The sequence below is a fragment of the Sabethes cyaneus genome, chromosome 3, assembly GCF_943734655.1.
Source record: "Sabethes cyaneus chromosome 3, idSabCyanKW18_F2, whole genome shotgun sequence".
NCBI lineage: Eukaryota > Metazoa > Arthropoda > Insecta > Diptera > Culicidae > Sabethes > Sabethes cyaneus.
This window is the reverse complement of record NC_071355.1, coordinates 111,575,355-111,601,512: the sequence shown is the minus strand read 5'-3', so window position 1 is coordinate 111,601,512 and position 26,158 is coordinate 111,575,355. Positions and strand designations below refer to the sequence as shown.

General features: G+C 39.0%; 1 protein-coding gene across 4 annotated transcripts in view; it reads left to right on the top strand.

Moving 5' to 3' along the window:
* The window catches only part of LOC128744243 (clathrin heavy chain), a 356,313-nt gene that overhangs the window by 41,868 nt on the left and 288,287 nt on the right, over positions 1 to 26,158 (top strand). For 3 of the 4 annotated variants that reach the window (XM_053841098.1, XM_053841097.1, XM_053841096.1), the window contains exons 2-3: positions 2,779 to 2,986; positions 3,040 to 3,297. In XM_053841098.1, coding sequence (XP_053697073.1) covers positions 2,779 to 2,986; positions 3,040 to 3,297 — 466 coding nt within the window. The remainder of the gene's footprint in view (positions 1 to 2,778; positions 2,987 to 3,039; positions 3,298 to 26,158) is intronic. The other variant, XM_053841099.1, reaches the window with a different exon arrangement.

Genomic DNA, 26,158 nt, shown 5'->3' with positions numbered 1-26,158 from the left:
AAGGAACAGCTGATGCTGGAGGAACTAACCGAAAAATAGCGATTACTAGTTTTGTTTCTCCGTTGGCCACATTGTAGAGCACATATTTCGGTCAAATTTTCCATCCTGTTCCAAATTCAAGCACATATTTTGAAAATTTGCTGGAATTTAAGTCAGCGGAAGACGAAACTCATTCTGTACCTTGGTGACAAAGGAATGCATCTCTTTTGTTTACTGTTGTTGTTTGTCTCATTTTCAAGCACCAATACACACAATTGGAAAGGTCTATAAAGCATTGCACGCAGATGTCAGTGCGTTTTTTTCCTCCCAGGTTTAACAGTGTTGTGGGGTTTGTTTTGATTACTTATTCGTAAGACCCAGAAGCAAAAAACTGCAAAAAGGGCAAAAATATATGTTGTACAGAACTGTTATCATTTTCCTGCTTCGGAAAAGTCGGATATTTCCGGTTTTCGCAAACAAGTGGTACCAATTACAAGTAATAAACCCACTAGCAATAAAATTAGGTTACAAAGGGAATCAAAACAAAACACACAAAAACGTCAAACCAGAGTTGAGGTTAGGCACCGTGCAAAGGTTTATAGACCAAATCATCATACCGTCAATTGACAGATGATACTGGCGCCCTTGTTTACATTTTGGAAAACTTTCCTTTCCGTTTATCGCGAATGTAGCGTGTTTTTTTAACATTTTACAGGCATAATGGCTTTTAAATTTAGTCCTAATGCTGTTTAAACCAACTTGCCGTTTAAACAGCTAAAACTTTTTTGGACTCTGCGGTCTGTTTGTAAACAAGGGCGCCAGTATCTGCCAGATGACGTCACCTTGATTTGGTCTATAGGCTACCAATGTGATATATACAGGTGTGGCAATGTTGGTTAAGTGGTGTTAGTGCTATGAAGAAATTTCATCATGGTGTGGGTGGAATCGTAATTCGACCAATCACGATGAAGAGTGACGTCAAACTACAAAAACAAACCCCATTGTCCGACGCGGTTTGTTTTTGTAGTTTGACGTCGTTTTCTGATTTTTCGCTACTAATACCATCAAATGTCTTCATCTGCCACACCTTTTTAAACCTCATTGATAGGCTACGGGGTGAAGTGGCTGTCAAATTCATACATTTTCGATGTCCAACGCATAGGTACCAAACTGTTAATTTTGACAGGAACCAAAAAATTCGCTGGGAATTCCCCGTTAAGCCTAGTATAGAGTTCCGAGCGAAGTGAAAATCCCATACAAAACGTTCAACTTTTTCACTAGCGCAAAAACTGCATTTCACTTCACTCGGAACTGTAAACAAACGTGATCCACCGAAATTAAAGATTGTGGATGACATCTTTTTCACTTGGGTACTTTTCTTTCGTACGCGCCTACGCTCGTGAACAAGGCTGCAGCTAGCGAAAACTTGACGTTTCAAGCCAATGAGTGTGTAGAGGTGTGGAAAAGGAAAATATTTATTAATATTGGCAACAAAAACTTTGTGACTCCAAAAACATACCGCAACAAGCAATGCGGATTTTTTGTAGAATTGGACGTCACGCCTAACCGTTATTACTGGGTTTTCGGTTCCAAAAATGTAGTGATAATGTTTTGCGCTACACTTAACTACTGCAACACCATTGCCCCACTTGTAAATACCGCATTGGGCTTAAATTTATTTTCACTTCGCTCGAACTGTAAACCCTTCAATTCACTTCGCATGAACTGTAAACCGAAAGCTCATGAAATTTTGAAGAGATCCACAGTACAGTGGACCCCCGTTCGTTTGAACGATTCCTCATGCAATCTAACGGGGTTACTTTTTAATTTGAACAACTGGTAACCCGAAATATGCTGAAACCTGTGTGAACTGGCCGCCCTGCTCTTTGTTATTGTTTTGGTGGTTTGTTTTAGTTGGCAGTTGCAAGTGCGAATATTGCATTTACCGATCGAATTTCTATCTTAATCGTTAAGAAAACGAAATGTGAAACCGATTAAACACACTAGGTCAGTACAAACAAATCGTGTTTATGTGCATTATCTACGTAAACAAATGATGTCATGTTGAGAATGACATTTGAACCATTTTTAATTTGCACGTCGTGCAAACCAGCGGGGTTCAAATTAAAAAGTGTTCAGATTAAAAATGGTCAAACGAACGGGGGTCCACGGTATTTATTTTCCGCGAGCGAAAAGACACACTTTTTCACTTGCTTCAATTTTCACTTCGCTTGGAACTGTATACTATGCCATTTGAAAGTTGCTCTCTTCACTCCTACATGAGAAAGAGACAGCAACACACCATGCCCTTGCTTGGTCCTAGGTCTTTCGAGATAGCGAGCGGTGAGAGGATTACAAAATTACAGAGACAGTGTTACCATATTATTTTCACCAAACACCAATTTTAACCAAACAAATAGGACTGTTATGCGAATAGTGGCATTAAACGCGAATATTTACTGAAAACCCAAAGCATCAAGTATTCCACCACGCACACATATAAAGATTTTTTGACATTAGCTGGGGCCCTCGCTGAGGCTGTTTGCAGTAGAAATTATATCAAATATCAAACTCCCGGATCCTCTCCTCCACTCTACGCTCCCCTCTCACTCCTGCATAACCGATCCGCAGCTAAGGCCATTCTTGTTAGTGACGAAACCGCAAATTACTTCATTGACTACTAAACATGATTTGAAACGCAAAATGAAACTCCGAGAATTGATTTTCAAATTAATTTATTAGTAATTTTTATCTTGTAATATTTGAATCGAAATTAATTGTACACCCTTTCCATTGCAGCTCACCAATATCAACATTAATCCGAATTCAATTTCCTTTACAAATCTTACAATGGAATCCGACAAGTTTATCTGTGTTAGAGAGAAGGTGGGCGAAACGGCACAGGTTGTAATTATTGATATGAATGATGCGCAAAATCCTATCCGTCGACCTATCAGCGCTGATTCCGCAATTATGAATCCAGCAAGCAAGGTCATTGCGCTAAAAGGTAATATAAAATGCAGTTCTGAAATTGTTATTAATTATAAACATATTACTTAGCAGCTCAAAAGACTCTGCAGATTTTTAACATTGAGATGAAGTCTAAGATGAAAGCTCATACGATGACGGAAGAAGTGGTTTTCTGGAAGTGGATTACGTTGAACACTTTGTCGTTAGTTACAGATACTTCGGTTTATCACTGGTCCATGGAGGGTGATTCTATTCCGCTAAAGATGTTCGAACGCCACTCATCACTTAACGGATGCCAAATAATTAATTATAGAACCGATCCTAAGCAGGCTTGGCTTCTTTTAGTTGGTATGTTTTAGTTTTAAATATTGCTACTATACACCTATATAAGCATGCGAATCTAGCTAATTCAAAAAGAATTGAAAATGGGGGATGTTGATCACAACAGAACATATTGTCTTAACTTTCATTTCAATTTTTTTAGCGTGTAGCGCTATATCTTTGCATATTAGTGTTGATAGGAGGAAATGCTTATCAATTTAGGGACTTGTTTCATTATGCCTGATTTTTGTTTTCAGGTATAATAAATTCAAATTTGTCACGAAGTTTTCGAGTCACTTTAAATCTCGCATGTGCATAATATTTTTAGATATAAATTATCAAATTATGGTTGATTGTGTAGTACCGTTACCATTATATTAAATTTATAAAACAATGAGATCTTCATTTTCGTGGTACTGGCTTTACAAGAAAATTTTCGAATATCTAGGTTAGTCTCATACTTACATCTCAAGCCTCTTCATACACTTTTTTACTATTTTCAAATTATCGCGGGTTCTTGTGACAATTTTGGAGGTAACACGTTTTTTTATGACCATTTTTGAATTAACGCGGTTTGTTTACATCATCGAATTGAAGCGGTTATTTCTGCGGTTTTTGAATTCGAGGGGTTTTTCGACGACTTTGAATCATCACGGTCTATTTTGTGACGATTTTTGAATTAACGCGGTTTGTTTTTACAACTTACTTTACTTTAGTGGCAACGGTCCGTTGCCGATCCTGCGCCGAACGAATTATGGTCTTCCAGTACCGTCGCTCCTGGGCTGCCGTTCTCCAATCCCCACGAACACCAGCTGAACGTGCATCGTCTTCGACAGCACACGCCCACCGGGTGCAGGGTCTGCCTCGGAGCCAACGGCCTCTTCCTGGTTCTCTGCTGAAAATAGTTTTGTCTACTCTTTCATCGGGCATTCTGGCCACGTGTCCAGCCCACCGCAGCCTGCCACATTGCATTACCTTCACTATATCAGCATATTTGTATGCTTGGTACAGCTCATGCATTCACGCATGCAGCTCATGCGTGTTTTGGGCACTCTACATAGGTCCTCTCAAGCTTGTCGTAAAACTCGTCTTTAGCATCATCGGATTTATCATTTGTCGGTGCGTAGAAGTTGATTAGGCTATAGTTGAAGAATTTGCCCTTAATCCTCAACACGCATATACGGTCATCTACGGGCCTCCACCGGATAACTCGTTGCTTTTGTTTTCCCAACACTATGAAACCGACTCCATGTTCTGCTTTCTTACCGCCACTGTAGTAGATGTGGTACTTGAAAGAAGTGCCTGCAATAGGGTCTACTGCACGGAACTCCCTTTTTCTGGAATTTGGCCAGCGAACTTCCTGAATAGCAGCGATCTCCACTCCGAGTTGATGCAGCTCTCGAGCAAGCAAGCCAGCCCGTGCCGGTTCATGGAGAGTTCGGACAATCCAGGTACCAAGTTTCCAATCGTTATCCCTTAATCGTTTCCTTGTCCCTTGCCGTGTCCTATACCGATTGTTCCGTCCTGAATTTCTTTGTTCGTTGTTCGTGGTAATTGAGTTTTAGGTATACTACCTCACCGGGGTCGCGATACCTACATCCCGCTGATGGGTCTGCCATCTTAGGTATAGCTTGCGGGATACAGCATTTCATATTCAGCTGCCCGTTACGAGACAGACGCTGTGTGAGCCGCCCCTCACCTAAAGAACAGGCGCTCTAGTTCGCACCTCCTAGCTTAGCTGCTTCAGTAAGTACATGAAGCATTTCCGGGTAAGGCTATCGACCGTCATCATTTGACTTAGATCTGCGTGGAGGCGCCAGGTGGGAGCTTGAGAGAGCCAGAGCTATGTTTGATGCTCCTTCCAGGTTACTCTCTGCATTTCATACCCTTACAACATATTTTGTATTATGTTTTTTTTGTAAATATTATAGGACAATAGTGAACAGAATCATCACGCTATGGGAAATAAATGACGCGCGGTAGAAAGGTTAAAATAGTAATGCGCATATAAAAAATCAAGAAAGCGAGGGCAAGAAGTCAGACACGGACAAAAAAGGAGACGACTGATTACGATGACTGTTACATGACAATTCACCGACAAAAATCTCGAACTTAACTCAGGCAAATTAAGTCTTCTTGGTCCGAGGAACGGCGTTCAATTGACCCGCTATGGTTAGTTCGGCTGGCTTTGTACGGTTGTACGGTTGTACGGTTAACTCGTGAGTCGGGCCGAGAACCAATTAGCAATACGCTGCAGCCCATCAACTCGCTAAAAAAAATCATTTTAATTTTTACTGCTCAATTGTTAGTTATAGTACCTATAGTTTCCTTGTCCCAGCATTTGTGTGGCGTCGGCGTTGATGTAGATTTCATCATCCATCACAATGCAGAACGATTTTGTGAACCGCTTACTATACAGTACCCCCCCGCTAATCCGACACCCAATAATCCGACGACTCGATAGTCCGGATCTCGCTAATCCGGAAAATTCCGAATTAAAAAGCATTGTACTTCATTCAACCATACTCTGCCTTCAATGGGGGTTTTCATTTGGGTCAAAATGTTACTCATATAAATGGAAAGGGTAAATGGTGCTCCTTATAACTGCGTTCAATTTTGCCAGGAGCTCCATTTTTCATCACTCATCACTACTTTCGGAAATTTCCGGAGTTCTTTATGTCTGGATGTAAACAACACGACATTTCAAACCCCACTGACGTTAGTTTGACTGTCGGATTATCGAGTTAAAATTCGTTAATCCGGCCATGAATTTGTCGGATTAGCGGGGTGGTACTGTATATTGCTGATTGCAAGGAAAATTGTACCATCCAAAGTGCGAAATCGCTCATAAAACTGCGATCCAGCATTAAATCGTTTCGGTATCTTCGGCGCACTTTTTCGTTACATTCCAAGCAATAAGTGCGCCGAAGAGACCGAAACGATTTAAGCCAAAATAGCACTTTTATAAACGATTGCACACTTTAGATGGTAAAATTTTTCTTGCAATCAGCAATAGCTTCCTTGCGCAACTGTTGGCCAACCGCTAGGGTTGCCAAGTGGCCGGTTTTTGGCCGGCCAGACCGGTTTTTCACCTGCAAAGCCGGTGGCCGGTCAATCCGGCAAAAAGGCCGGTTTGCCGACATATGAAGCCGAATTTGTACTTTTTACCTGATTTTTTAAATTTTCTGATAAATTTATTAGTAATCCTGGGCAGTGGATCATTGAAGATAGCTAGTTTTGCAGTGGCAATACCATGCTTCTGGCGGTAATATACATTAAATTGTCCACTAGAGCCAGAAGCAGGTTGTTACTACCTTCAATAGTCCATTCAATGTTCGGTGTGGTTGCGACTGTGATGTCCTGCCGTTCGTCTCCACTGACTGCTCATCCCATTTACACGGGAAGCAAGGGAAACTGTCAACGGTGGTTACATGCTACCGGCGACTAGACACATTTACACATTCCAGGCAAATCCTCGAATATGCTATAAATACAAAAATGCCACAGCGACCGGACAACCCCCTCCCCCCCCCCCTTATCGCATTTTTTAAGGCGGGATCGACCGGCCGGTTTTTTTAATTTTCAGACTTGGCGCGTTCCTTTTTTTCGCTCAGATTCAGTGGACTCTTGCACAAAATGAATTGAAGCTTTCGTCTTTTTGCCACATTCCGAATCGAAATGTTGGGTTGATGTTTGTATTAACTGTCATCGCGGCATTCAGGTCTGTAATGCAACTACCTATATCTCGCGTCACTTTTGATTTCGTCCAATGTAACAATTCCACCATATTCAGAAAAACGAGATCGAAGTTCTCCGAATTGAATTTTAAATTGTTTCAAAATGAAATAATTTTCAGTCATTCACTCAACGTGGTTGATGAATAATAACATTCAATATTTAACGGAGATTTTAAAAATCTAATCAAAACTAAGCAGTTTTGGTTTATTATGGAAAAAGTTACATTGGACTGTTTACCATCTCATGCTGTACTTTGGACGGTTTGATTTTTCCAGGCTATTGCACATAAATTAAGCGAAATCACCGTAAAATACGTGCGTTGCCGTGCTACGCTATTTTCGAGGTTATTTTTCAATATTAGACCGCTTGTTTCACTTAAAATGCATAAATAATGCGAAAAAAAACTTTCACTTGCTAAACGTCCAATGTACAGATTGGGTTTGTTTTGATTTTTTTTGCACTTTGGACATCAGATGAGAACGACCGAAGTAACAGTCAGTCATTCGTAATTCGAATGTGCACATTGGACATTTTGATAATGCTAATTTTTTCACCTCAAAATAATTCTATTTGGGCAGGTGTTTTTGTATAACATAGAGTTTAAAAAGAGCAATAATTTGTTGTGATAAACCGGATTTGTTTACATTTGTTACATTGGACGAAATGAAAAGTGACGCGAGATATGAAGTATTCCACCACGCACACATATAAAGATTTTTTGACATTAGCTGGGGCCCTCGCCGAAGCTGTTTGCAGTAGGAATTATATCAAAAACATCAAATATCAAACTCCCGGATCCTCTCCTCCACTCTTCGCTCCCCTCTCACTCCTATGCATAAACGAGCCGCAGCTAATGTCATTCTCGTTAGTGACGAAACCGCAAATTACTTCATATAGTAGAGTAAATACAGGGTGTTAGGTAGCTTAGTGCCCTTAACCCAGGGGGTGATAGAGGACCATATTTGACGAAAGAAAATTCTTATACGCATATGGTCAAAACTCAATTGTTACAGAGTTATGGAACATTTTTAGTTTTCGGTTCTGTTTGTCATAACTTAGCTCTCGTACAAAAACTATGCTAGCTAGCTCAATTCTGTTACTTTCATTCGAATGCTGGGAAAATTTTGTAGGGTAAGACAGGGCAAAGATTGTCACTTAAGCTCAAACCGTGCTAGATTAAAAAATATTGGTATTTTAACAGCGATGCGCTATGTACATAACATTTTAGAATATTTTCTAAGCAATCGTGGATATATTGAGCATTAGAAAATGTTTTTTCTAAGACCTTTGAAAAATACTCTTTTTCTGGTGGTGGAAAAACACCGGGGCAAAGTGTGTCAATCAATGGGGCAAAGAGTGTTACGTTCTAATATACAATGGCTTGAATTTGTAGGATTCAGCAAAGTTATTTGAAATATTGAAAAGCAGTTGTAGTTACATGTTCAAGTAAATCAGTGTAAGTTTTGCAGTTTTCCGCAACGTGTATTCGATATGTTCGACACGTTGTTTTGAGCCAATTTAGCAGCTCGCGTTCTTTTCTCAATCGTTGTTAGAAAGTTCATATTAAATCGTTTTCATGTCAATTTTACATTGGAATTGTACAATGATTAGAGTATGTCAAAACAAAGTGAACAATAAGTAGTTTTGCAGTCGTGTGTGTCCTCATATACAACTCATGACTGTGAATTATAAAGCAGTAAGGTACACCGGAGCAACTGGGACCTAAAAAATGCATAGTTTGGATTTATTCCACAGTGTTTTCTATACCTATGATTATTTCAAAATTCTTTCAGCACAGAAACTCTTCAGTGGTATCGCGTCGAAGGATTTATTACAAAAAGGCCTATCAATTTACATGAAATGAATCTGGAAGAGAATTTTCAAAATTATGGCGATAGGTCCCACTTGCTCCATTTACCGGGGCAAGTGGAACCTATATTCAAATTTGATTTAAAAGCTTAAAATAATAGTAAATTGTGTAAGTTAATATACAGAAATGTGAAAGCATTGCAAGAAGCAATCGAACACAATATTTGTACGAAGGGTTCAATCAAAAATAGCGTAACAAATCAGATCACAACGGGCGACTTTATCTTCTATACCTATAAAGAAGGATTTCTGTCTGTCTGTCTGTCTGTCTGTCCGTATGTTCCTTATAGAATCGAAAACTACTGAACCAATCGGCATGAAAATATGCATGTAGAGGTTTTTTGGGGCCAGGAAAGGTTTTAGTGGTGGTTAGAAACCCCTCCCCCCACTAAGAGGGGGGGTCCCCATACAAATGAAACACAAATTTCTGCATAACTCGACAACTAATCAAGCAAATAGAACAAAATTTGGCATGTGGGTGTTTTCGGTGATAAGAATTTATTCTATAATAAATTGAGACCCCTCCCCTCTTTATAAGGGGAATTATAACTCCTCTCCTCTTTAAAAGGAGGGGCTTCCATACAAATTTCCTCATAACTCGAGAACTAATCAAGCAAATGGAACCAAATTTGGCATGTGAAGGTTTTCGAGGGCAAGAATATTTTCTATAGTAAATTAGGACCCCTCCCCACTTTAAGAGGGGGGGCTCCTGTACCAAAGAAACACAATTTTCCTCATAACTCGAGAAGTAATCAAGCAAATGGAACCAAATTTGACACGTGGGTGTTTTTGGAGACAAAATTTTTTTCTATGATGAACTGGGACCCCTCCTCACTTTAGGAGGGGGGCTCCTATACAAACGAAATACAAATTTCCTCATAACTCGAGAACTACTCAAGCAAATGGAACAAAATTTGGCACGTGGGTGTTTTTGGAGACAAAATTTTTTTCTATGATGAATTGGGACCCCTCCCCAGTTTAGGAAGGGGGGCTCCTATACAAATGAAATGCAAATTTCCTCATAACTCGAGAATTAATCAAGCAAATGGAACCAAATTTGGCATGTGATAGTTTTCTAGGGCATGAATATTTTATATGGTGAATTAGAACCCCTCCCCACTTTAAGAGGGGGGCTCCTATACAAACGAAATACAAATTTCCTCATAACTCGAGAACTAATCAAGCAAATGGAACCAAATTTGACACGTGGGTGTTTTTGGAGAAAAAATTTTTTTCTATGATGAACTGGGACCCCTCCTCACTTTAGGAGGGGGGCTCCTATACAAATGAAATACAAATTTCCTCATAACTCGAGAGCTAATCAAGCAAATGAAACCAAATTTGGCATGTGGAGGTTTCTGGAGGCAAAACTATTTTCTATGATGAATTAGGACCCCTCCCAACTTTAAGAGGGGGTGCTTCTACACAAATAAAACACAAATTTCCTCATAGTTCGAGAACTAATCAAGCAAATGGAACCATATTTGGCATGTGGGTGTTTTTGGAGGCAACCATTTTTTCTATGATGAATTAGAACCCCTTACCTTCTTAAGAGGGGGGCTCTCATACAAACGAAATACAAATTTCCTCATAACTCTAGAACTAATCAAGCAAATGGAACCAAATTTATCATGTGGGTGTTTTTGTAGGCAAGAATATTTTCTACGGTATATTTTCTATGGATTTCCCCACTTTAAGAGGAGGGGGGGGGGCTTCTATACAAATGAAAAACAAATTTCCTCATAACTCGAGAACTAATCAAGCAAATGGAACCAAATTTGACATGTAAGTGGTGTTTTGGACGCAAGATTTTTTTCTATGGTGAATTGAGACCCCTCTCTTCTTTAGAAAGCGAGTTATGGCCCATCTCCCTTTTAAGAGGGTGGGCTTCCATACAAATGAAATGCAAATTTCCTCTTATCTCGAGAACTAATCAATCAAAACCACAAAAACTATCTATAGTAACACTAGATCATTCAGGACGAGACGGTTGCGAGTGTTGCCGGTGACCCGCCGTCGGAAGCGCCGCCCACTGGGGGGCTTGCAAAACTCGAGATTGTGACAAAGATCATCCGAGATTCATGATTTATGTACAACACAGGTTAATTTGTGGCAATACGAAGTTTGTCGGGTCAGCTAGTTATTTATATAAAACACAGATCGTGAGCAATTACGTTGTAAAGCATTATTGTACTGAAATGTAGTTGAATATGTCGTTGTATCCAATTCTTGTGAGACGTAATTTAGGATTAACCATTGTTTAATAGCTCGAAAATGCGATTATGATCTGTTTGTTCTACTATGCCCAATTCGGTAGAGCTACTCATAAGAGATAGTTACGCTATAATAACCACAACACTTTATTGTTTCAATTCCAGTTGCAGATTTGCTTAATTATGTCAAATTTGCCTTTCCAAATTCAATTAATATCGTTTGGGTGTATCCAAAATGTGACCAAACTGATTGTTCCCTCATAAGCTGTGCATGTGGGCTTCTTTTTAGGGGCCACTTGGTTTAGTCCTTTTCGGTTTTATTTTAAAGCCTTACTGATACAAATATTATGTAATTGAACTGAAAATGTTAGGTAGTACATCTAAAAAATGTATTAAGACAGGAAGTTTTGTGCTGAAACACTTTATTTTTAATAGGTCCCACTTGCCCCGGGTGCTTCGAAGTACCGACCTTATTTCGACCCATTTTTTTAATGCCATTTGTCAAATCAAACAACTAGTTTTCGGGTGTAATTTGTTAATACACTCGTTATGCTTACCTACTGCCAGAAAAACATGTACTTTTACGTAAAGCTTGTGGCAAAATATCATTTCTAGAATGGTGCGTCAAACTTACAACACAAATTGAAAATAACGCTCAGATTTAAAGCCCAATTTTGATGTTTGGAATGCCTGTTATAAATACTCTATAATTTTAATACATGCGTTTGAGTTGTGTTTTTCATTTCTAGAAAGGTTCGGTTGGAGAAAATGAGGTTGAAGAGAGTTATGAGCTCCGTTCCCGCTTACCCCGTATTCCCACTTGCCCCGGGGTACCTTATAGATGTTTGCCTGAATATATGATTATATCTTAATCATATATTCAGGAGTATTATGTAGCGTGTTATAAAAACATCTGTGTAAAATGCAAGATAGAATCACAAATAATTGTCAAAATTTTCGCACGTATATTGCCTCCACTTTGGTACATATATGTTCTTATCTGGCGTGAAATATAACTTTTTCGTTCAGATATGATGTCATATTTCTCAGTTGCAATCGAGATATACAAACCAAGTGGTTTACTGGGTGCACACTTATATCGTATAGGGGTCATTCCATCTCAAACGTACACAAGGTTTGGATCCGGTCATCAGCGATTTCAACCAAAGTTGGCATAATTGTTCATTCCGACCTCACAGCCAATTTCCCAAGATATTATGCCGATTGATCAATCCCCCTAGCAGTGGCGCTATTTCCTTTTTTACAGTTTTTCAAAAAAAGTCATTTTTCGGGTTCAAATATCTCTGAACAGTTTGATGTGAAGACATGCCAATATACTTTTTCTATGGATTTTTGGCCGCGCAATCGAATGATGTTATCAGTTTTTATCTCATTTATCAATATCATACATTTTTTTGCAATTTAAAACGAAAAATGCGAATATATCAAAACACCCCCAATTTTATTTTCAAATGAATATGCTCAAAATGTTCGCAGAAAATTCTACATAAGAAACACTTAACTAGAAAAAACCCGAATTAATCCACCTAGCGGCGTGACCTAGCCTTTCTACTGCGATAATAATCACTATTTAATTTCTCAGGAACATCTATAATTAACTTGACTATTTTCTTAAATATCCGTTCCGTATTCTTCAAAATCCTTATTTGCCAGTAAAATTCACAACGTATTGCGTAGAATAATTATATTTTCTTTCCTTGAGCGCGTAAATACTTGTAAGCGTCATTTATGTTACTTGTTGAACACCTTATTTAGTTTTGTAATATTTACGTGATTTATAGAAAAATAATGTTAACACAAAAGATAATCTAAAAATAAAAAATAAGAAAACTTATCCCATTTAATTCTACTATGTGTATTTTATTCACGACAGATACGTATTTCGTCTACGACTTGCAGGCTTCCTCAGTGTCTGTTTTCGAAGCCTGCAAGTCGTAGGCGAAATACGTATCTGTCGTGAATAAAGTACACATAGTAGAATTAAATTGGATAAGTTTTCTTATTTTTTATTTTTAGGTTTCGTATTCTACTAAGGCGCTCCAAAAACTTCAGACAAAAGATAATTTTTGCAGACTTGAATGAATATATATAGAAAATTAGAAATTAACCCTCTAACGGGTCTACAGACGGCCTTAACTATCGGGCTTTAAAGCCACATACGAAGCTTGTTTTGAATTGATAAACAAGAAGAAAAATAAAAAGTTATTTATATCCTTCAATTCTACTACTGTGTTTTATTGATAAATACGTATTTCGGTCTCGACGTGTGACCTTCATCAGTATCTAACTAACTTAGACTGTTTTGTTTTAAATTGACAATATGAAATATGTGTTCAAAGCAGATGTTTTGATATTTTGATATTAATACCATGCGTTCAAAAGTGAGCAACTTTGAAAAACAAGAGTTCAGAAAAATTATTGTTATACTTCGCTTTTGAAGAAAAAGGATATCTACAAAATGACTAATCTGAAAATTTTACTGTTAGTTTGCTTGGCTTCTATTTTGCAACATATCTGAATTAGAAAAAATAACTGAATAGAGCATTAGATATGAAAAAGAGAAATTTCTTAGCTGGTGCTCCTTCAGATAATTATTTTTGCATAAAAAACAAAGTTTGAGCTTCTTTTGAATGTACTTTCATGAAAAGATAGTCATTAGCTTGATCGCATCGTTTTTACAATGTTAGAGGGTTAGGAAAACAAGATGAGGTCGAAAAATAGTGCAAAAGCTGCGCCATAAACATGCTTGAGAATGAAAAATATGATCGACATGATTTCCAGCGCTTGTCATTTTGGATTTATTTATTAAAACATGATACATGACATAAGACATTTGCCCTTTAAAATGTCACTAACGAAAACAAATCTTACAAAATTACTACCGTGCACCATTTACTTCCTGTTTTTCATATAACATTTCTAAGCTCTAATATCTAATGATTGAAAAGAGCATCTATTGATGCGCAAAATTTGTTTGAAATTTGCATAAATTTATTTGGAAAAATCAACTCACTAGTTTTTTTTAATCCTATACACCACGTTACCTACATGCTTAAATTAACTGCTTTTTTTCGCTTTTTGCTTTTCTTGTACAATTGTGAGTAACAGCAAGTGAAGAAAATGACAATTGAAATCTGAAATCAAAGAAAGAAAAAGCTTTTCGATTGAATCCCACTATTTAATATTTATTTACAACAGATACGTAGTTCGCCGACGTGCAGGCTTCATCAGTGTCCTATTTCAAAGCGTATACGTATCTGTCGCGAATGAATATTAAATAGAGGAATTTAGTCGGTAAGGGTTTTTTCTTTTCTTTAATTTCAGAGTTCGTATTCCACTAAGAGGCTTCAAAAACATCAGACAATTGACATGTTTCTCACTTTTCTTGAATTTCAATGCAAATTTAAAAATTGCAAATTGTCATCACATACACACATACATACATACATACATACATATATACATACATACATACATACATACATACATACATACATACATACATACATACATACATACATACATACATACATACATACATACATACATACATACATACATACATTGAATACAATCAACATTTTATTGATATGTTTTGATGTCACACGTTTTAACGGTTTAATATATGGTGCTTAAGTGCTAAAGTTTGAATAACTTTTGAATGAACCGTCCGATTTCAAATAACTCGGTTTCGTTTGATAGATCTCAGCAGTAATTTTCAAATAATAATAAAATGTGTGATGTTTTTCATTGAATTAATTCTTAAATGTTACAAAAATATGTTTTAAATACTATTTTTTCACATTTCTTTATGTAACTTTCAAACTACAAGTCCAATCGTCATGAAATTTGGAAGTTAAGGGTTTGTAAGGCTCCTCTTTCATATGCAATTTTGTTCAAATCGGTTAAGGGACCTGTGAGATAATGAAGTCCCATATTTTTCGTATTTTTATACATATACATAACTTTTGAACTAAAAGTCCGATCAGTATGAAATTCAATAGCAACCTATGGGACACCTAGACCTAGACCTTTCGGTGACAAGAATTTATTCTAGGGTAATTTGAGACCCCTCCCCTCTTTATAAGGGGAATTATAACTCCTCTCCCCTTTAAGAGGGGGGGTTTCCATACAAATTTCCTCATAACTCGAGAACTAATCAAGCAAATGGAACCAAATTTGGCATGTGAAGGTTTTCGAGGGCAAGAAAATTTTCTATGTTGAATTAGGACCCCTCCTCACTTTAAGAGGGGGGGCTCCTGTACAAATGAAATACAAATTTCCTCATAACTCGAGAACTAATCAAGCAAATAGAACCAAATTTGGCATGTGGGTGTTTTCGGTGACAAGAATTTATTCTATGGTAAATTGAGACCCCTCCCTCTTTATAAGGGGAATTGTAACTCCTCTCCCCTTTAAGAGGGGGGGCTTCCATACAAATTTCCTCATAACTCGAGAACTAATCAAGCAAATGGAACCAACTTTGGCATGTGAAGGTTTTCGAGGGCAAGAAAATTTTCTACGGTGAATTAGGACCCCTCCCCACTCTAAGAGGGGGGGCTCCTGTACAAATGAAATACAAATTTCCTCCTAACTCGAGAACTAATCAAGCAAATAGAACAACATTTGGCATGTGGGTGTTTTTTTTGGTGACAAGAATTTATTCTATGGTGCATTGAGACCCCTCCCCTCTTTATAAGAGGAATTATAACTCCTCTCCCCTTTAAGAGGGGGGACTTCTATACAAATTTCCTCATAACTCGAGAACTAATCAAGCAAATGCAACCAAATTTGGCATGTGAAGGTTTTCGAGAGCAAGAAAATTTTCTATGGTGAATTAGGACCCCTCCCCTGTACAAATGAAATACAAATTTCCTCATAACTCGAGAACTAATCAAGCGAATTGAACCAAATTTGGCATGTGTGTGTTTTTGGAGACAATTTTTTTTTTCAATGATGAATTGGGACCCCTCCCCACTTTAGGAGGGGGGGTCCTATACAAACGAAATACAAATTTCCTCACAACTCGAGAACTAATCCAGCAAATGGAACCAAATTTGGCGTGTAGGTGTTTTTGGAGGCAAGAATTTTTTCTGTGATGAATTAGGACCTCTTCCCACATTAGGAGGGGGGGCTCCAATACAAATGAAATCCCCATAACTCGAGAACTAATCAAGCAAATAGAACCAAATTCGGCATGTGGAGGTTTTTGGAGGCAAAAATATTTTCTACGGTGAATTAGGATCCTTCCACACTTCAAGAGGGGGGGCTTCTACACAAATGAAATACAAATTTCCTCATAATTCGAGAACTAATCAAGCAAATGGAACCATATTTGGCATGTGGGTGTTTTTGGAGGCAACCATTTTTCCCATGATGAATTAGGACTTCTTACCTTTTTAGGAGGGGGGGGGGGGCTCCCATTCAAACGAAATACAAATTTGCTCATAACTTTAGAACTAATCAAGCAAATGGAACCAAATTTGGCATGTGAGAGTTTTAGATGGCAGAATTTTTTTTCTGTGATGTATTACGACCCCTTTCCCTTTTAAGAGGGTGGGCTCCCATACAAATGAAATACAAATTTCCTTATAATTTGAGTACTAATCAAGCAAATGGAACCAAATTTAGCATGTAGGAGATTTTTGAGTCTTGAATTTATTTTATGATAGTTAGAGACCTCTCACCCCTGTGGTAGGGGGATATGGACTCTCATACAAATAAAACAGAAATTTTTGCGAAACTCAAAAACTAATCCAACACGAGAAATTCGAGACTCTTCCATAAAACATTAATCAATAACAAGACCACAAAAACTATCTATAGTAACACTAGATCATTCAGGACGAGCCGGTCGCGAGTGTTGCCGGTGACCCGCCGTCGGAAGCGCCGCCCACTGGGGGGCTGGCAAAACTCGAGAAGTGACAAAGATCATCCGAGATTCATGATTTATGTACAACACAGGTTAATTTGTGGCAATACGAAGTTTGTCGGGTCAGCTAGTATATTTATATAGTAGAAAGGCAAAACAATATTGGTAGTTTGCGAGATATGGCGTTTTGAATATCTGGGGCATGCGTAATTTTAACTGAATTGTTAACGAAAGTATGTTTGAACACGTCTACCTAAAACGTCCGGACATTTTCAAGGCTTAATAATGTATTTTAATGAAAAATATGCATTTCAGCATAGAATCAGCATAATAAATTTTGATGTTCTGGATTCTATTGTGTATATTTAAATAAAAGTAACAAATTCGTACAAATTTTTATAGTTTTGCCTTTCTACTATATGAAAATATATTATAAAGGTATAGAAATCACTTGAAAAACCGAAAATGGAAAAAAGGCCCAGCGGGTCGAATGTCTTATACCATTCGACTCAGTTTCGGAAACTGAGCATTTTCTCTCTCTGTGTGTGTGTGTGTGTGTGTGTGTGTGTGTGTGTGTGTGTGTGTGTGTGTGTGTGTGTGTGTGTGTGTGTGTGTGTGTGTGTGTGTGTGTGTGTGTGTGTGTGTGTGTGTGTGTGTGTGTGTGTGTGTGTGTGTGTGTGTGTGTGTGTGTGTGTGTGTGTGTGTGTGTGTGTGTGTGTGTGTGTGTGTGTGTGTGTGTGTGTGTGTGTGTGTGTGTGTGTGTGTGTGTGTGTGTGTGTGTGTGTGTGTGTGTGTGTGTGTGTGTGTGTGTGTGTGTGTGTGTGTGTGTGTGTGTGTGTGTGTGTGTGTGTGTGTGTGTGTGTGTGTGTGTGTGTGTGTGTGTGTGTGTGTGTGTGTGTGTGTGTGTGTGTGTGTGTGTGTGTGTGTGTGTGTGTGTGTGTGTGTGTGTGTGTGTGTGTGTGTGTGTGTGTGTGTGTGTGTGTGTGTGTGTGTGTGTGTGTGTGTGTGTGTGTGTGTGTGTGTGTGTGTGTGTGTGTGTGTGTGTGTGTGTGTGTGTGTGTGTGTGTGTGTGTGTGTGTGTGTGTGTGTGTGTGTGTGTGTGTGTGTGTGTGTGTGTGTGTGTGTGTGTGTGTGTGTGTGTGTGTGTGTGTGTGTGTGTGTGTGTGTGTGTGTGTGTGTGTGTGTGTGTGTATGTGTGTGTGTGTGTGTGTGTGTGTGTGTGTGTGTGTTTTTTTACAAGGTTTCGGAAAACTAATGTTCTTATCCAGAGCCAACCCGGACGTTGTGTGGGACTCTCACCCACCAAAACCTCATCCTTGCCCTCTGCTTACATCCCCCCGGTACCACAATGAAGTATTACATCAGGGGGAGGCTGTGCTCTTGCACTTTTCCAATTATCACGCTTTCTAGCGATTCTCCTACAGGCATATCAAGGGGATGCCGTGCAACCGTGCAACCGTGACCAGACAGGAACTGTGTTAGGTAAAAGTGCACCTCCCCGTGCTTCCTATTCACCCAAACCGAGAGAGTCGATATGAGCCTGTGGGTTCATTTACCTTTCTGTGTCGTATTCCACTCCTGTTGCCACTTAGCCAATGATTCTGCTCTCATCAGCTTTCTGATTCCTCTGACCACCTTTTGCCTATAGCACTCGTAGTCCTCCATCAGGGTGATGTCGATGGGAATCATCCCAGCGATTACGCACACAGCTTCTGATGAGATAGTCCTGTACGCGCTCACAACTCGAATGGCCATTAGTCGGGCCGTACTTCTCAGCTTCGCTCTGTTGCGCTGGGTTTGGAGCGCTGTAATCCAGGCTGGTCCGCTATACCGCAGTATCGACGATGATACACTGGCTAAGAGGCGCCTCTTGCTACTGATTGGTCCAAAGTTATTCGGCATAATCATAGAGAGTGCACTGATGGCTTTCGCTGCCTTTTCGTATGCGTAGTCAACATGACCGTTGAATTTTAGCCGATTGTCGATCATCACGCTAAGGTGCTTCACCTCGCGTTTTGAGGTTATGGTATGTTCGCCTACAGTAATCCCCACGTGTTGAACTGCTCTCCGATTACTCACCAGTAGTACCTCCGTTTTATGGTGCGCTATTTGCAGTTTCGCGTTCTGCATCCAACTCTCCACCCTGCAGATTGAGTCAGCCGCCAACGCCTCCACTTCCTCTAGCGATTCGCATGTAACCGTCATCACGATGTCGTCCGCGAAGCCGACGATTTCCACTCCCGTTAGTAGCTCTAGGGTTAGCACGCCGTCGTACATACTGTTCCAGAGAGATGGACCGAGTATTGACCCTTGTGGAACACCCGCCGTGATCACGGTCGTTTCCTTTCCGAGATTCGTCCGGTATACTAGCACCCGGCTCGCGAAGTAGCTCTTCAGAACGCGACACAGGTAGTCGGGGACTCTTATTCTATGGAACGCTGCTGCGATAGCTTCCCAGCTGGCGCTGTTGAATGCAATGTTGCAGAAATTCATCGAATCGAGTATTCATGAAGCTTTCAATAACGGCAGTACTCGAGCAAGTGAATGTAGTGGTTTGCGTCTTGAGTGAAGCTTTGCGTGCATACATTGGGTAACGCACGAATTCTTCAACTTAATTCCCGAACTTACAAGAATCCACGCATACAAGTTCGGCTTATGTACGATTCACCAGTAATCTTCGATGCTTGCTCGTAATAAAGTTTGCCGTTCATTCGCGATTCTTCGCTTTATGTCCCATGTAGGTATTCGTTCATTATTATTCGCAGTGAACCATTCGCGATGAATATGGCGAATTGTGGTACATACTGGAGCGGCATTGCTCGACAAGAAACGCTAAAGTTAATCATTTTCATCATCTAATTAATGACAAGCAGCGTTGTGATTTTTTAATTTCAATTTGAAAATTCCCATTTCTAATTTAAAATTGGCCATAGCATATCAATCGAAAAAGAAAACAACACGCTCTACCCGTAATAATTATTTTTAGGTGCATCGCATCTAAATTAATTTTGTAGTGAGGTGCGGAATTGATGCACTAGTTTCAGAAAGCGAGAATGTTAGTATAATATTAGGATGGAATTAGTCGTCATCGATTCTGCAAATTTAAAAACCAAAATTGAAACAATAATTTTGTTCACGAAAATATATTTGCTGTGTTCAGATTGGCAAGAAGAATGTAGTGAATATATTTTTATGAACAGTTTCACGCTTTTGGGGCCAACAACTGCTTCTGAAATTGGGCTCTCCGACGAAAAGTTAATGACTGCTAGTTTCCCGTTAACATTAAAATATTAACATGCGTCATATTTCTTTTAACATGCAACATGGTACTTTTAATATGCATCGTGTAACATCTAATATGTGTTATGCAACTTTTAACTTTTAAAACAGTACATATTTGTTATATGTTACATACTCCTTAGGTGCGAACCAGCATACTATTAGTACTACTTACATGTTGCATGTTACAACTTACATGTTAGATATCAATTAAAATTATATAATAATTTCTCAGCTTTTCATTTTAGAAATTCAATATCAACAGCGCCTTAGTGATATTGATATTAAATGTCAATCATTGCCGATTACAATACACAGCGCTGCTTTGTGCGAAAAAGGGCTGATCTTATAAATACAAAAGCAAAAATCGCGTCCCAGGTCGTTTGCACCCTTGGTAAATATATCACAATCTGATCAATCGATATTATTGATCACATCAAGTAGACCAATTTTGTCTTTTTTGTTAATCGCTACTAAAAAATATTGCAAAAAACGAGTGCTAGTCAATCAAGAAAGTTTGATGCCAAAAATGGCTGCTTCCAAAACTGGAAACGCACGGAAAATTCCAAATCACCGTAGGAGTCTAAAATTATTTATGCGCTAAAAATTCCGATTCGTTTATTTACATTTAAGTTAAAAAACTAGCTAACTAACCACTCGCGCTGCCGAGTAAGTTGGCACGCAACGAGCATATTTTGTTATTCTTCACGAATGCCTCACAACGAATGATATACCTGCTCTTCATAACGCATCTTCGCCGGTTATTCGTCAACCAACTCATCCAGTAACACTTGCTTCGAAAAGTGATCGAATGATGTGGCTAAAAGTAAAGCAAGATTCAACGAATGAATGCATGCAAGTAACCTATCGAAAGACAACCATTCGTTCAGTGCTTATTTACGAGCTTGACAGATTGCGTGCAATGAACATTATTGTGTGCAATCTTCCTGGCATAACTAATATCGTTCATATTCATGACTATATTCACCGATCTGCAACCTTGGTTGAATGCATTCTTAACGTCGATAGTGACCACTGCGCAGTAGCGGTTTCTTCTACGTTTCTGCTTGGACGCCTTCTGTACTGTCTCGACGATAGTCCGGATCGAATCTAGTGTGGACCTTCCCTTCCGGAACCCAAACTGCCCTTGTGTCAGTCCGTAATCGCCCTCCGTATATATGGATAGCCTGTTCAGGATAATCCTTTCTAGCAACTTTCCCAGTGTGTCCAGAAGGCAGATTGGTCGATATGATGCTGGATCCCCCGGCGGTTTTCCTGGTTTTGGCAACAGTACCAACTTCTGAATTTTCCACTTGTCTGGAAAGTGTCCCTCGTTTAGGCAGTTTTGCATCACCGTGCGGAACATGTCTGGAAATGCATGGATTGCCTCCTTAAGAGCTGCATTGGGGATCCCATCCGGGCCCGGCGCCTTCTTCATCTTCAGGTCTTTCGCGATTGAAACAAGTTCGTCATTGGAGACTCTTCTCTCGTCAGCGTTCTCATCCTCTAGCACCCGGTAAGGAGTAGGGGGCCAGGACGTTGGCTTGTGTTGGATTCGACTGCTCTACAAAGCTCCTTAAAGGAGTTTGTTTTGCTCTGCTTAATCGCGTATTTCAGTGCGGCAACGCGGAGGTCACTTCTTCTTTCCTCTCTAGTCTCGGTACTTCTTGCTCTCTGGAAGCACCTTCTAGCTCTGTTGCAGTTAGCTCGTAATGCATTGATTGACTCGTTCCACCAGTAGACCGGACGCCGTCGGTTTTTAGGCTCCACCTTCCTCGGCATGGTTGTATCGCATGCTCTGGTTAGCGCCTCGGTCAGCTCGTCAGCATCACAATTCTGGGCTTCGCTGTGTGGTCGTAGTGCCTCAACAAAGAGGTCCTTGTCGAATGCCTCCATTTTCCACTGCCGCTCTCGAATTCTTCCTGTTTGTGCTGCCACGGGGTTCCGTTGGCCAATAGTGTACCGTATAGCTTGGTGATCACTGTACGTGAACTCTTCGCACACTCTCCAGTTAATGTCGGTTCTCAGCGACGGGCTGCAGAAGGTGACGTCGATGATAGATTCTCGGCCATCTCTGCGGAAGGTGCTGGTGGTTCCAACGTTGCTCAGCTCTACTTCGAGCGTTGCCAGTGCTTCAAGTAGGCTGGCTCCTCTGGCGTTCGTACATCTACTTCCCCATTCGGTTGCCCAGGCGTTGAAGTCACCTCCTATGACGATCGGTCTCCGTCCAATGAGCTCACCAGTTAGTTCGTCCAGCATGCGGCAGAACTGTACCAGCGTTCACCTTGGGGGAGCATAGCAGCTGCACACGAAGACTCCGTTAATTTTGGCGACCACGAAACCCTCGTGTCGGTTTGTAACCACCTCCTGGATGTTACTGATGTCCACTAATATCGCGGCCATTCCTGCTCTGTCTGCTAATGTGTGTATGTATGTATGTATGTATGTGTGTATCTATGTATGTATGTATGTATGTATCTATGTATGTATGTATGTATGTATGTATGTATGTATGTATGTATGTATGTATGTATGTATGTATGTATGTATGTATGTATGTATGCTTATATGAGTCCATGTATTTGCAATTTTGGAACTTGCTTGAAATATCAATAAAAGTGACAAATATTTCATTTATCGTTTTATTCACCTGCTGTTACTCGCAATCGGACTAGGGGGCCGTGCAATAATTACGTAAGGGCTTTTTCCTCATTTTTTAACCCCCCCTCCCCCCTATATAAGATTTTGTAAGATTTTGGCCAATCCCCCCTCCCCCCATAAAAAAATCTTAGTAAGATTTTTTGAAACATCAAAAGTCAAGTTTTATTTAAAAAGTTAGACATTGAAAGAATATTGAAACAGTTAACAAAGTTTAAACAAGTTTATAAAAACCAAAGTTCAAAAAAATTAATAAAAAAAAACAATATCCATTATCTGTTGTAAATCCCTTTATGGCCCACTCACGAACAGAACGTATTTCAGCATTGAGGTTGTCAATAAATGTTGGTGTATGCTCAAAAACTCACTAGCGTTCACTTAATTCGCATTGATCCACTCTAAATCGTCTAAACACGTGTCCCCATCAAGTAGCCTACAAAGAACTTCTTTGCCTCTTCTAGATGACACGCGACATGGTCTTATGTTGGAATTGGCACTCCGTTGTGTCTAATGTACAGATCTGTAATGATCACCCGCGGTTTCCTTTGAAGCAAAATACTGACCCCACTCTGGTCACATGCGGCATTCAAGATCTTTAGGAACAGAGGAACAATACATCCCAAGAAACATATTTGTTGTATAGTAGCTTAGCACTAGTTCCATTGGTACAGCTATACATTAGTTGAATAAGCTACTTTCAAACAAAAATGTTTCTCGTGATAGCATAAGGGATTTTGCGGCTGCCTTGCGGGATTGAGATAAGCAATTGCAACGAAATATGTTGGAATAATCCAGTTTTCCACGAGCGATAATGGCGGCTGATGGGTACAACTTTCTGAAGGGCGTAGTTAGGTTATGACATTCAATGCAGGAGCGGTTACTGTGGTTACTATAGAAGCCACTACGGTTGTTTGGTGATTGTCAAACATTGTTTAGTTTTCGCAGACCAGCCGAAAAGGAATTTAGTTGAAGAGTATCGAATTTTTGTACTTTCTTGGTTATCATTTTGTGAAATAGTCTTTGCATTGGGTCAATGTGACAATATATCAGCAAAGAATAGTTACAAAACTGCGCTTCCGTATAACTAAATTCCTTTTCGGCTGGTCTGCGAAAACTAAACAATGTTTACATTTTTCCACTCAACCAGCAAACAATCGTAGTGGTTTCCATAGTAACCGCAGTAACCGCTCCTGCATTGAATGTCCGTGATGTGCCTTTCAGAAAGTTGTACCCATCAGCCACCCTTATCGCTCGTGGAAAGCTGGATAGCATAAACCGATGACATCAGATGGCTCAAGAACAAGTAGCCCAACTGTTGTTTCCCTGAGTGGGCAAGGCTAAAATACTCAGCAGGTTGCTATGCCTTTCCTTGCAGTATGAAGGATTTCGACACTTCAAAACTTATCTATTTGAAATTTTTAGTAACAAGTAATATGGGTTGCTATTGAAAATGTGAATTTTCCATAATTTTTTCGAGTGTGAAAATCTTACGTAAGAAATGATTAAACCCCCCTCCCCCACCCAAATAAGATTTTGTAAGATTTCGTGGAACACCCCCTCCCCCCATTATGCCTTACGTAATTAGTGCACGGCTCCTAGACAAGCAGAAACAAAGAAAATCAGTTGATTTAAGCATATAGAAATAGTGCGGTATAGGATTGAAAATGTTAATGAGTTGATTTTCCCAAATAAATTCACTCAAATTTCAAACAAAGTTTGCGCACGTGGGACCGACTATCGAAAAAGGCAAGCGCTGAAAAACGATAATGTTTCCCAACCTCAAGCATGCTTATGGCGCTGCTTTTGCACTATTTCTTTTATCTCATCTCGTTTCCTTAACCCTCTAACAGGCAACAACGTAAAAACGATGAGATCAAGTTCATGAAAATACATACAAAAGAAGCTCAAATTTTGCGCAAAACTAATCATCTGAAGAAGTGCCAGCTAAGGAAAAGCCCAATTTCTCTGTTTCGTTTTTTATATCTAATGCTCTACCTAGTTATGTTTTCATCTAAGATATATTACATAATTAAATCACTTATAGAAAATTTTTTAGGTCAATCTTTTTGTACTAGATCCTTTTTTTTAAACATGAAAAAAGAAATATTCGCGCAGTAATTATTTTTGTAATTATGCAGAATTCTTGTTTTTGATAGATGATAATTTTTGAGTGCATGGTTGTACACACAGTTTTCATATGAACATTTCACATTTTATATGAACACATTTTTCATATTGTAAATTCAAAACAAACGCCGGAAAATTTTACATAAGATCATTTATATTTCAGTAGTTGGCAGACCATTTCTGAATGTCGTTCGTTTTTAGACTAGTTTTTCCCATAGTGCAATAAAGTGTTAATAAAGTCATTTTCAAGTTTCGAAATTATTTCGAACTTTCAAATAATCTCAGGAGTGAAATACCACATTAGTCGACATAACAATGCATTATATCGCTCAAATAAGGCCATTACAAATATTTTATAAAGTTTTTGTCCTTCCGGTGTTCGGCCACTGAAGGAGGGGGGGGGGGCGAAAAAAAAAACAAAGCGAATTTTTTAATCGAGCAAAAAAAAACATGGATTTGAAGAATTTTTATTTAAGGTTTAAACGTGAAAACCGAATCTATTCTTGTTTATAATATATACGTTATTATTTTCTATGCAAAAATATACGAAAAAAGTAAAAAACGAAGGAAATTTTTTTTGGACGATTTTCGGAAATTCCATTGTTCGAATTTCCATTTCTGTTGCGTGCTAGAAGCGTTAATTCAACTCGGAGACTCATTTTTCGAGTTTTTCAGATTATAGAGCCCACAGACAATTGATTTTATAAAAATAAATTTGACTCATATCCTACAAATTATTTTTTTACCCCCCGATTTTTCAAGCCAATTTTCAGGGGGGGGGGGGGGTGACAAAAACTTTTAATATGATTTGCAATGGCCTAACTAGGACACTTAAATAATAAAACTATAAAAATTTGTACGAATTTGTTACTTTTATTGTAATATATATATACAATAGAATCCAGAACATCAAAATTTATTATGCTGATTCTATGTTGAAAATGCATATTTTTCATTAAAATACATTATTAAGCCTTGAAAATGTCCGGACGTTTTAGGTAGACGTGTTTAAACATACTTTCGTTAACAATTCAGTTAAAATTACGCATGCCCCAGATATTCAAAACGCCGTATCTCGCAAACTACCAATATTGTTTTTTCTACTTAAGTG